The 13,318-nt window shown below is 44.0% G+C and overlaps 1 protein-coding gene across 2 annotated transcripts; it reads left to right on the plus strand.

The window, feature by feature from the left end:
- Window positions 1–385: 385 nt before the first annotated feature.
- LOC148060953 (uncharacterized) lies at window positions 386–11,740 on the plus strand. 2 transcript variants are annotated; one of them, XM_087779909.1, is made up of 5 exons: window positions 386–1,377; window positions 1,466–1,584; window positions 1,667–1,772; window positions 4,983–5,105; window positions 5,198–5,545. In XM_087779909.1, the coding sequence occupies exons 4-5, from the start codon at window positions 5,029–5,031 to the stop codon at window positions 5,466–5,468; spliced, it is 348 nt and encodes a 115-aa protein (XP_087636035.1). In that variant the 5' UTR covers window positions 386–1,377; window positions 1,466–1,584; window positions 1,667–1,772; window positions 4,983–5,028; the 3' UTR covers window positions 5,469–5,545. The 2 variants fall into 2 exon arrangements, 1 of the variants encoding a protein (XP_087636035.1); XR_015709274.1 differs by lacking the exons at window positions 386–1,377; window positions 4,983–5,105; window positions 5,198–5,545 and adding an exon at window positions 11,458–11,740 and having other exon boundaries at window positions 1,475–1,584.
- Window positions 11,741–13,318: the final 1,578 nt, after the last annotated feature.

Raw genomic sequence — 13,318 nt, forward strand, 5'->3', positions numbered from 1 at the left:
GAGGACTTAGATAGATACTTAGCTGGATAATAGGTTTGTTACGTGATGGTGATTCTTGTTGCACGGTTCTGCCGATCAACACTGCTGAAGGGAGCTCTGTCCAGAATGCATTCAATTAGTTTAAATTTTTGGTGTAGAAAACAGCTCGAGAATAAGGTACGACTGTGTTTTACTATCTCTCTGACTTAGGTAGTAAATAGGAAGGGGTTAATTTTGTCTGCATGAAGTAGTATGAGTAAATTATAAAAAAAAAAGCATGATTTAAAGATGTATTGTTTCTCATTTGTCCAAAGAATGCGATGCTGTTCATTTCTTTCCTATGTTGCAGGACGAGCTCAATGATGCACTGTTGACGGGGGAGTACGTCAACAACACCTCACACGAGCCCACATCCAAGTCGCCGACAACGGGGCTGCTGCTTTCTTTTTACCTCGTTAAAGAGGTTTTTCAAGGCAGTGGATAATGGCTCCATATCAATATATATTTTATCAAAATCTCTACTTCAAAATAGACTTATTAGATTTGAGTTACTTAGTGTGAATATGTTTTTTTTGATGATTTGGCATTCAATTACTTCAGTTTTAATTCATAGCATAATTTGGAATTATTATTATTATTAAATTTTTTTTGGATTTTTTCTTTTTTTTTGTGATTTGAGAGAAATGCTCATAATGTATAATTGTTCTCATGAATCTGTGTTTCTTCTGTTGCTTTCTCACCATATGTAATCTTTGTGTGGCACGTCATAGCTCAGATGGTAGAGTGGTTGCCTGCAGTCCAAAAGGTTGCAGGTTCAATCCCAGCTCCAGACAAGCTTGTGTCGTTGTGTCCCTGAGCAAGACACTTTACCCTGATTGCTCCTGATGGTAGGCTTGGCGCAGGTGTGCAGTCTACTCCCATCAGTATTTGTGAATGGCTGTCAAAAGCACTACCGAATTTCCCCTCGCGGGACTAATAAGGGATTCTAAAAAAAAAAAAAATACGCATGATAGTTTAGCATGTTTAGTTTATAATCAGATTCGCAATTATTTTGAAATCAGACTTGTCTTTGTTTTATTGCATCATTAGTTCATGATGCAATCAGGGGGAATGTAAGGAAATGACAACTTTACTGTAATCAATCATCTAGATTTAATACACATTTCAAATAGTCACTTGATTAACTGATAATCTTTCATATTTAATTCATATTAAATAATCCTATTCTTGCATTGGATTCACTGACTGCAACACAAGGCCGAGGTCAGAAAGCCTCACACACACAGAAAGACTAAACAATCCCAGATTCCAAGAAGTCAGTGTGAACCTGTTTGAGAACTCACACTGAAGGACACAAGTCGCTGGGAAGAGACAGATTCTAGAAAACAACAACCTTCAGTAAGTTTCCACTACGATCACGTGCGACGGCCATCTTAGAATAAAGTGTTTACAGTTACTGACCAATCCTACATTCACATTTGACTAGAGGCGTTAACCTGAATATTCTACTATAAAGATCCACCATTTTGTCTGATCTTTGCGTTCTGGCATGCGAAGACGTCTGCGATAGATCTCTCTGCTTGCTAGCAGCTAGCCCGTGTTCACGTAAGTTTGTCTCTGACTTTTGCATAATTCACTAAACGAGCATTTTTCTTAAACTCATCCATGTGTCTGTCCTTCATTCCAGCACCACGTACAAGGCTGGGGAGGGGTCGGTTCATCGGAACAGAGAAACCCCTAACATTTGTTTATTGAACATTTTGTGGAAGTGTATACCTGCCCTTCTGCTCCAGGTATATTTTTGTTTATAATTGTTTAGAATAGGAGACAGTAAATAGTTATTTTCACTACTATGTGTGAGGTGGATGAATGTTCTTCTGTCCATAATTATTTTGTTTACTGGACAGATAGTACACTGCTATCAACCCTAAATGTTCCATATTGGTTAAAGAATCACTAGCTGCGAACGATTGGGCAATCAAGGAGCGAAGCTGAAAGTTCTGACGTTCCGTGAATGCATCGCCAGAAGATCGCTTCTCGACACACAGTAAACGTTTGTTCCAGATCGTTACTCGTCGCTACCTTGATCATGATAGTTATTCTTGGACTCTCCGCTTGCTACAAGCCGAGGGCCGGACTGGTTCAATGTTTATTAAAACATATCGAAATGATTGCACATAGCCTATTGAACCAAGACCTAACACAGTGTACATTATTTAATGATTAAATGAATATGGCAATATTTTGTTATGGCTCTGTCAGTAACTTCAAGGGAAAACATTTTCAACAGCCAAACAGCAAAAAATTAAATTGTTTTTAAAAACAAAATGTGTTTCTTAATATCAAGATAAATGCATAAATAAAAGTGCATGCATTATAAACTGAAAATGTATTATTGTGCTGCTCTATGATCTACCGATCACTGCTTTCAAATAGTAAAATAAAAAAAAAAAATCAAATCAGTTGTATTCTTTCTCATGGCTCTTATCTGCAATTTTCCCTGAGTCCATTCAACTGAAAAATAAATATAAATAAAATACAAAAATTTATGGCACACAGAAAAAACAATACTTCCTTCAAAGAAAAATCACGTCTTGTAGAAACAAATGTAAACATGTAACTGAATTAAAAAACTGAAAATACGTTACTGCTCTGTGATGCTCACTTGTCTGAGGCTGAGCCTGATACTTGGAGGTGTCTCATCTTTTGTACAAGTTCATCAATGTTCGGGGTTAGGCTCTGAGCTGAGGAAATCCTCAGGATTGAGTGAAGGTGATTATCAGTAAGACGACTCCTCTGTGATGTTTTGTTTAGCTTCATCAAAGAGAACAGTTGTTCACACAGGTATGTGCTGCCGAACATGGAGAGCGTCTGAGCGGCTTGGATGCACAACTGGGGCATTGTGTCGGGGATAGAACGTGAAAACTCGGCAGCACCCACTCTCTCATATTTTTCCTTCAGTGTGTCATTGCACTGGAGCTCAATCAACTCCATTTGTAGATTTGGTGGTGCGCTTTCTACATCAACTGCAAAAGGATTGCTGAGCAGTTCAAACCTGTTTTTTTGGGCTTCAAAGTCAGCAAATCGGCGTCGGAAGTCGGCGGCAAGTATGCTGAGTTTATCGGCAAACTGTGCACACGGGAACATAGCGGTAGAGAGCTTCTCTTTCATGGTCTGGCAGCTGGAAAAGTGGCTTAAGTTTTCTTTCCGCATCTGCGTCTCCCACAGACTCAGCTTGGTTTTAAAGGCCTTCACTGTACTGTACATATCAGAGATGACACGTCCCCGTCCCTGCAGCTGCAGATTCATCACATTCAGATGGCTCGTGATGTCGCAGAGAAATTCCATTTCACACAGGAAAGTTTCATCTCGGAGCTCTGTTGTGTCTTTCCCCTTGCTTTCCATGAACAGATAGATCTCCTCACGCAGCTCAAAACATCTTTGAAGCACCTTTCCCCGGCTTAGCCATCGCACCTCTGTGTGATACGGCAAATCACCATACTCTGTATCTAACTCCTCCAGAAATGCCTTGAACTGGCGGTGATTTAAACCTTTGGCTCTGATGAAGTTAACTGCTCGCGTTATGGTGCTCATTACATGCTCCATTTTCAAGGCTTTGCCACACAACGACTCCTGGTGTATGATGCAGTGATACGCTGTTAGCTCATCTGTGACGTTTTCCTCCCGCATCCTCTCCCGCATCCTTGCCACCAAACCACTCCTGTGCCCACACATTGCGGGTGCTCCGTCTGTGGTTAATCCCACGAGTTTTTCCCAAGGCAGCCCCATCTCATTTACACATCTGGATACCTCTTCATACAGATCTTGTCCTGTAGTTGTGCCATGCATAGGACGTAATGCCAAAAACTCTTCTGTTATGCTCAGACTGACGGACAAAAATTGACAACTGGGCAATGTCTGATGTGTCCGTGCTCTCATCCACAGCAAGAGAATATGCGATGAAATCTTTTCCCTTTCTCACAAGCTGTTCTTTTATGTTGGTGGAAAGCTGGTCTACGCGCTCAGCAACGGTATTTCTGCTCAGGCTCACGTTTGCGAATAGTTGTCTTTTGTCTGGGCACACTGCGTCACAAACTTCAAGCATACAGTTTTTGATAAACTCTCCTTCTGCAAAGGGCCGGGCTGATGTTGCGACCTCTTTTGCCACAATAAAGCTAGCCTTGACAGCAGCCTCACTTTGTGATTTAGCATATGTGAACATAGCCTGTCTGGACTTAAGGCCTCGTTTTAATTCTTCCACCTTCTGTAGCTTTTGTTCATATTCCATATTCTTGTCTTTGTCTGTGTGTTTCTTAGACGTTTGATAGTGCCTTCTTAAATTGAATTATTTCATTACAGCCACACTTTCTCCACACAGAAGACACACAGGTTTGCCTTTTACCTCCGTAAACATGTACTCTGCCTCCCACCTGTCCTGAAACCCCCTGTTCTCAGCGTCCACCTTCCGTTTAGCCATTTTTGAGGAGGGGGGTATCAGAAAGTTGACCTCTGCTCTGACTACTGATGAATAATGAAGCCGCTTGTGCGCGCTGCAGTGACTTCGCGGGCTACCGTTGCATTGTGGGAAATGTAGTGTTGGTGCGTGCAAAACACCAGCGGACGGCTGTGGCCTGCGGGCCGGTTCTAATAGTAATTAAATATCATCCAGGGGGCCATAGATAATCAATTAGTGGGCCAGATCTGGCCCGTGGGCCTTCACTTTGACATATGTGCTCTAACCGCTTCGCTATTGGTTTACCCCTGAGGCACCGACTCGTCTCTGTGAAAGCTTAATGAACTCGCCACCAGGCTGGGTGCAGTCCAATTCCTATAAAGGCGGAAATTACCCCCGCACTTCCTCCTTTACAACTCAGCGAGTTGAAGGATCATGGAATTGGCAGACGTAAGAGTTATGAGCATTGACGTGGACAAAGCTGTGTGCCTGACGTGCGACACCCCCCTGGGGAGGGGACACAAACCTGTTTTTTGTTTTCTCTGCCTAGTCCCCAATCACGCCGCGTCCTTCAGCAAAGTCATGGACCGACTACGATGACCGACCGTGTTACAAGGCGGATCCAAGCACCCAAGGTGGCTCGGCTCTGGCCAGGTCAACCTGCCGAAGACAGGTTAACGGCTATGTTGTTCAACAGAACTTATATGGGGTGCAGGTGGTCTCCCTCGTGAACAACATTGCTCTCCTGTGTGGTGTGCTCGACAGGCTCACCGTTGATCGAGATCTAGACTTGGAGAAGGATCGGAAGGCACTCCTGGAATGGACCCATAATGGAGGAGTCTCTGTTTGGTCCGGAGCTCCGAAACATCATGGCCCACCAGGAGGCGGTGCAACAGGAGTCGGTCACCTGCATGGGCTTGATGAGGAGGCGCGAAGGGGATATGCGATCGAAGACCGAGGTACCGTTCGTCGGCCTCATCATCTGGTGCGGGAAGGAAACGCCACCAGAGCCCGCCAACACAGCGGCGGGCGATGAGTGAGTGTCGGCAAAATCCGCAGCAGAATCGGCGGCCAATGGGTCAGCAGCGGCGACCACGCAGCAGATGCGGCGAGGAATTTTCTCGGGGGGGCCCTCCTTCTCCAAGGGCGTTTATGGAAATAAAAATAAAAAGTAATGATGTTTCTGTGGTTCGTTCTGGAAGAAATGTTAGTAATGTGCATGCGTTTCCGCCTGTGACGTATTGACAGGCGTCATGAGAAACTTTCGCCGCTAATGCTAAGCTTGAGAATGTACTGGACGCAATGAGATGGCAAGCCGGACTACTTTTCGCCTTCCCTCCTCTGCGGCGAGGCGGGAGCGGCTTGGGTTAATACTGGTAGCGCCAGATTCCCCGGGGGCGCTCTGGTTCCCAGAGCTGGTGCCCATGGCAGTCGGGGGCCTGTGGACCATCCCTTGGGCCCCCACTGCTCTGTGTCAGGGAAAGGGGACTCTGAAACCCCCCCCCCCCCCCCTTGGGCTGGGCCTTTCTCTTAAAGTGTTGCTCCTGCACGGGACGAGCTGAGTGGGACTTTGGCCCCGGGCGTTCTCCACACGCTCCTGTTTGGTCTCTGCTGTCCTGTCTTTCCTGTAACGTTTGCTGAATAGCGGATGGACAGGATGTGGTGACAGAGTGTTCGCATCAGCCATAGCGACGGGACATGTTGGTTTCAAGGTGCTTCGGCTCGTGCCCACCTTCTGGTGGCGCGTTTCTTACGGGGTGCCCGTAGGCTTCGACTTCCTGCAAGGCCTTCCAGCCCTCAGTGGGATCTTCAGCTGGTACTGGACTCTCTAACAGGCCCGACCTTCGAGCCTCTTGTGCTCTCTCCACTAGCCCTGAGTGTCTTTCCTTCGGGTTCAAGGAGTCTTTGTTGTCATTGCGTCCTAACCTAGCATTCCGCCCGAAAGTTCTGAGTTGCTCCTTCCGGGCGACAACCCTCATGCTGCGGGCCTTTCATCCAGCGCCCCACTTTGACCCAGGTAAGTAACGTCTGCACCTGTGTTCAGTGAGGGCTATGGCCTGTTACTTGCAGCATTTGGCTGTGTTTAGACTCTGATGCCCCATTCATCTGCCACGGTAGATCTCCTCCCAGAGGTTTTCTCATGAAACACATTTCTTGTGGTAGGGCTTGGATGTTTCGATGATATCTACTTCGGATAGGTCGGCGGCATCGTCTTGTTGAAAGTAAACACAGCTATACCACCAGGAGCAAAGCCAGCGTTGCTGTTATAGGCATGTTCTCAGTCTATTCAGCTGACTTTATATTCAGTCACTGGCAACGATTGATGATGTAGGGTAGGCCGTGCCCAAATCTCACACTTAATTGTAGGTGGTAGGGCTCAAACTAAGAATGTGAACCTGACCTTACTTCTTCACGAGCGAAATCAGATCCAACCGTCCAACATTAACTGAAGGAAGACTGTAAAACCTTTTTCACTGTTGTAACACAAGTAACAGTCTGACCGGAAACATGCAAATAGGTTCCTACCGAAAGCAATAATGTATAATAATAATAAAATATAAAAATAGACTATATAACTTTAATGTGCAAAACGAGAGCTAATATTAATAATAAAACAACTAAGATGCTCATCTTCTAAGCGTTGAATTCACTCTTCAGGCTCCGCTGCTTTATAAAAAGTCCGGTGCTTAGACGGATATGATGTACATCAGCAGAAATGTTTAACTACTTTATTAATGCTAATTAATATTATCATTAAATAACGTGGTCATATCAAAAATAAAAATCCAAACATTTGTATTAAACTGCCGAAGATTACGCAATGATTTAACTTTATTTTGAAGTTCCTTGTAATTTAGGATGGCTTCCTGTGTAATCAAGTTCTCTCACACTCACTATCAAGTGCTCATGCACTTATATACAAGATGTCTTACACTAACTAGTAAATACTCATATACGTACAAGTACTTATACACGTACTATTAAGTGTAAATAAAGAGTTTGATAGTAGATGTGAGCAATTTGATAAAAGGTGTGTGAGAGTTTGATAGTAAGTTTGAGAGGGTTTGATAAGTGTGAGAGAAAAACTGAATTTTGTCTCAAACGGCTTCTCATAGATCTAACACATCTTGCGCCTTAGTGATGTAATAACCACACCTTCACTCTGGAAATATTGGTGTCTCGGGAGGCCTTAATATTTTGTGGGATTCCTGAAATTACCGAAGTTCAGCCACACATTTAGAACCGTTTTTAAAATATCCATAAATGTCTTTGCACTGGCGAAGAAGCTGCTTGCACGCCTCACCAGCACACAGGTGAAGGGAGTGATGGATGGAGCGATGTATGGTGATACCTGGCAAATTGTTTCTTAGACGACTGGAGACAGAGTTGTGTCGTCTCATCATGGTATTGCACCCATCTGATCCAAACCCCACAATGTGTTCTGCTGTCTTTACTGCAGTTTCCAGCTTTTCCTTTTCTGGTGTTCTTCTTTTTTTGCAGGCATTGTGTTATAGATTTTTCTGTTGGCAAAAGATTTCTCTTTCTCTGTGTGTTTTTTTTTTTAATCTGCTTTGGTTTTTAATTACCGTTGATTTGGCCACCAGATCACATGTTCTATGCTGTGGTTTGTTGGGGTGGAAATGTGTCCAAGAGGAGTGTCAACAGGTTGGACAGGTTGATCAGGAGGGCTGGCTCTGTGGTTGGAATGAAGCTGGACTCACTGGTGACAGTTGCTGAGAGGAGATCATTGAAGAAACTACTCTCCATCATGGATGATGACAGTCATCCTCTGAGCACTGTCATCAGTGAGCAGAGAAGCAGAATGAGTGCACGAATGCTCCTACCCAGGTGCAAAACAAATAGACTCAGGGACTCATTCATCCCTCGGGCTATTAAATTGTACAATTCTGAGTTCGGGGGCAGGAGTGGAGTGAGAGTATCTGGATGTTCTGTTCCATGTTAGTCTTTGTATCCTTTGTCTTTGTTGTTTTTCTTTGACCTATGTTCTTTGTCTTTATCTTTAGACTTAGATTGTGTCATCTTGTTCTTCCTCTTTATGTTCTTCTTCTTATTTTATTTTTTATGTATTCTTTTTTATTGTTTATGAAAAATTGCTGGCAATTGGTAAAAAACAATTTCCCGAATGAGACCTCCTGAGGGATCAATAAAGTTTTACCTTACCTTACCTTAGATCCGTGTTGCAGCACCGGCAGAAAGCTTTGCTCTCCGAGCCTGCAACAGGTCTCAAGCACGGGAATTGACTTTCCCACTCTTTGATAATTTTGTAGACTGTGCTGCTTCTTCTTAACCTTCTCACCTCCTCCTTCTTCCCCTTCCATTAATTTTCAGTGCTTTTTAATTTTTTTCTCACTCAAGGGGCAGGTGTAGCAGACTATGCAGCCAATAATGGCAGTTGTTCTTAGGCAATAACGTCACTTGTAGCTCACATTTGGAAAAGGCTTTATGGTGCCTTCAGGGTAGCTCCTTTTGTTCACTCTCTTCAGCCTCTTGGTCCCCTAGCAGTGGAGTTGGTTGGCTCGATCTTGCTGTTGCTGCAGTTATTCTCTTCTCTTAGACTGTGACATGGCTGAAAAAGAATAAAGAACAAGTTTCAAAATAGCTTTTTTTTTAAAATTCAGCATTATATTATTTGTGGTGATTTTGTGTGCCAAACATATGTGGTGGGTCCATTTCAGGATTTTAATTGCTTTTGTTGTTAGCTGCATTGTCGGTAACACAGCAAACCACTTTGTTTTCTACACTTCTGCAGCTCTCAGAAGTGTGTCTGTTGCTGAACTCTAAACAATCCAGCAGAAAGGACACCATTATATAATTTTCAAGAAAGTGACATGTAATTGTGACACAGGAATTCACTTATTTTGAGTCCCAGATGATCTTGGTTGGTTCTACAAGACCTTTCTATTGTCTTTCAGTCTACCGGCCGCCAGGACCTGCACCAGTGTTCTTGAAGGACTTTAATAACTTTTTGGGATCCGTTTTTATTCTTGGAGACTTCAATCTTCATGTTGACAATATCACATCTTGTTCTGCTAAAGAACTTTTAACTTTAACTGAAGCCTTTAATTTTTAAGTCTCTGAACCTACTCACTAAAAAGGTCACATTTTAGACTTAGTTTTTACTCTTGGCCTTTACTTTCTAATTCATCTGTACATGATGTCCAATTGAGTGATCGTTTTGTTTAACCTATGCTGTGTCTCAAATCGCATACTAGCGTACTCAAAGTTAGTATTTTTAATGCGCAAGTGCGTCTCAATTCTTAGTATGCGAAATTTGGTGTGCCATGCACACTAAATTGGCGTACTAAAACGCCCACAAAACTAAATATGGTTCGATGGACACTAACCACCCTAAACGGCCGCCATCTTAATGAAGGTGACATTGTGAACGGAAGTTACGTCACTATTAGTCAAATGGAGGCGGCAAGATAAAACGTTGAGAGTGACACCCCCTTGGTTAATTTTTCGACTTTATACCGATGTAAGTTTTTCATTTCATATTTTTGCACTAGTGTTGTTGTACAACGTCCGTTACTTTTGTTTGTGTATTTTGGACGAAAATGAAGACACAAGGGACCTTATTGAGTGGCGAACTGCTAACGCCTCCCTTTTTACAGAGAGGCGTAATGCAGCCATCACTGGCTATGAGCAAGTGAATGAACAATGTATTTTATCATGCAACATGAATGACACCTTTCATAACTTACATGTTTGTAGAAATTAATGTTACTGTAAGGAGTATCATTGCATAGTTATGTCAACTTCTATTTCAATCAGGGTGTTCATTAATGCCCAGGAGCTGGGGGGGAAGGTAACCCCAGCTTACGTCAAAAAGAAGTGGGAAAACCTTAAGCATTAGCATGGAATATCGTCGAAAGAATGCATACTCAAGTTTACGAACAAACAATTGCTAACGTAGCATCTTCACCGTGTGTTTATATTTATCAACCTGGAATATCAGCAAAAACAATGCTTTCACATTAATTTTTATGAAGAAACACTAGTTTTAAAGCAAGAATACTCACATGTATGCACAATGTTGCTCGCCATTCTTCCTTCTGCTTCAACACTCGGTTGCGAAGTGTGCCTCCAACATCACTACCTCTTGTAGGGAGACCTGGCACTACCTTGAACACTATCACTACGCCGAAAGTAGAATTGGGAATCCACTACACCTCGTGGGCACGCGCAAACGTATTGTTAGGGCCTAGTGGTAGTGCTTAAACTGAGAATTGGAATCGAGCCTTATTGTGCTTGCTCCTTTCCAACACACCACAGTGGAGTTGTCTGAGGAGAGGCGAGGGTCAGGGTCATCCCGAAGATGAAAATGATCTACGTTGCACTAGAGCAGGGGTGTCAAATTGGTCCAGAAAAGGACCAGGGTGGTGTAGGTTTTTGTTACAACAGTCAAGCACACATGAGTTAACCATCAGGTGTCGGCTTAAACAAGCAACACCTGACTGACTTATTTGATTAATTCAATTCAATTCCAATTCAATTTTAAAGTGTCTTATCATAAAGTCATCTCAGTTGATTAAGGAAAAACAGATTACTGTCTTCAGACACCTGATTGGTTAACTCATTTGTGCTTGACTGGTTGGAACAAAAACCTACACCACCCTGGCCCTTTTCTGGACCAGTTTGATACCCCTGCACTAGAGCATAGTGCTCAACCTTGCACACACAGGCAGCCAAACACCTCCATGAACACCTGAAGCGTTGAGTCACAGACACTGCTTCCAATCTGGAATCATTGAGTGTGTTGATGCTAGCAACACTTCTTGACCCCAGATTTAAATCACTCTGGTTCCGCAGTTCCTCTAAATTGAGAGAGGCCATCATTCGGCTACGTTCCAAATGTGCGTCGGTCATCGGACGCACAAATGAGCCCCTGCCAGGACCATCTGCAGAACAGCTGTCTGCATCCACTTCATGCATTTATTCAGCATTATTTGTTTGTCGTTGTTTGAAATCATGTAATAAAATGCATATTTGTTGTTTTTAAGATGACCTTTGGAAACATCTTGATATGGAAATGGTGAGGCAGACAAAAAAACTCTACTGCAGATGCCATACAAGAGGTCCAACTGTACCTGGCAGAGGGAAATGTTCCTACGTCCCAGGACCCCTTAAAATACTGGGAACAACAAAGGACCACCTTCCCCAACCTCTTCCAGCTAGCACTGCATTTCCTCTGCACTCCCGCCTCTGTGCCCTGTGAGCGGGCCTTTTCCACTGCAGGAGAAACAATCAAAAAGAGTAACTGTCTCAAATTTAGCATCTTGGAAATTATTTTTTTTTTAAATAAAAATGGGTAAAAAAACAAACAAAAAAAAAACAGTCCACAAGCATCCTCATTCACAACACGTTCTCTTAGATGTCCATGTTATGATACATGTTCAGATTATTTATTGACTATCTAAAAAAGATAAAAAGCTATCTTTATTTAAATGAAGATATGAAATAATACTATATGAAATACAATGACTTGGATCATATTATTGTATATAATCAGTGTCAGTTGAGTCGGTTCATAGGTTGCCTGTAGGGATTTTCAATGTCCAGCAGATGTCAGTATTCAGTGACAGTATTGACACAGTATCAATACAGTTCTACGTCATATTGGTGCTCCGCCCTCTAACGGCTTCGCTATTGGTTTACCCCGAGGCACCGCCTCGTCTCTGAGAAAGCTTAATAAACTCGCCACCCAGCAGGGGGCAGTCCACTTCCTATAAAGGCAGGAAACACCCGCCGCACTTCCTCCTTTACAACTCAGCAAGAAAGCTCCTGACAGTGGAATGGAATGATGGCGAATGAATATTGAAGTGAACCATGGGTGCACGAAGACTCCCTGAAGAGGGAGACACACATGTCTGCTTTGTTTGCCTAGGCCCAAATCACACGTGATGATTATGTGGCCTTCCGAGCGCTTCCCACGGCTTTTGACAGTGACGGGAAGCGTTCGAGGCTTGTCCACCCACGCCGCCTCAGATCATGATTGTGATCAACACAGGTTAATGCCATGTTGTTTAAGAAAAACAAACAACATGGCAGTCCTGTGCGGTGCACTCGACAAGCTCACGTGCCAACGTGTTGGACCCTGATGAGTCGAGCTGAGTCGTCCCTCGATCATGAACAGACCGCGACGAGGAGGACGACTGGCTCGCTGCATGGAGTCGACCATGAGGTATGCGAGAGCGATCAGGTAAGTATCTCTTGCAGGCCACATGGCCCTCCTGCAGCACTCGACGGGTTCACCTGAGAGAGATGTTAGTAGTGCGCATGTGTTTCCGCCTGTGAGTGTGACGTATTCACAGGCGTCATTAGAAACTTTTGCCGCTAATGCTAAGCTTACATGCTCCGCCGTTCATAGACGGCGTGAGTTTCCTCTCAGATCACAGTTCGAAGGAGGTTTTAAACCCCTTCGTCCGGGTCATGCCGAGACTGTAATAACGGAGTCTGTCCACACGAATGAGGGGCAGACTCCAACCACATGTGTTTTGTTTACAGAAGCGCAGAGGTCTGCGAGACCTGCTGAGTCAGCTGTGTTTACTTCCGCGTCGACCAGCGCTCGTGCCCGACATAGCTTGACAGCTGAGGTGAGTGGAACTAGTCCGGACATGTCTATGTTGACCGGAGGTTGTTCCTTCGCCCACAGCGCTGTCAACAAGCACTGGCACCGTGGAGGACGTCACATATGGCGGCGGAAAAGAGGAAACGCCATGGAACTGACGCAACATGGTGCTTTTACGCGCAAGTTTTTTCGCCGTTCTGAGACCAGGCGAGGGGCTTCCGCCCCTTCTCGTCGATCAACTGGAGAGGTGCGTGGCGATCGGATATCACGAGTGATGAGCAGGTCAGGACCGC

The sequence above is a fragment of the Callionymus lyra genome, chromosome 18, assembly GCF_982586985.1.
Source record: "Callionymus lyra chromosome 18, fCalLyr1.hap1.1, whole genome shotgun sequence".
NCBI classification, from domain to species: Eukaryota; Metazoa; Chordata; class Actinopteri; order Syngnathiformes; family Callionymidae; genus Callionymus; species Callionymus lyra.

Excerpts from the sequence above, each read along its gene's own strand:
- LOC148060953 (XM_087779909.1), top strand. The coding sequence starts at position 5,029 with ATGACCGACCGTGTTACAAGGCGGATCCAAGCACCCAAGGTGGCTCGG. Across the intron at positions 5,106-5,197 it reads GGTCAACCTGCCGAAGACAG|GCTCACCGTTGATCGAGATC; the intron begins GTTAACGGCTAT and ends TGTGCTCGACAG.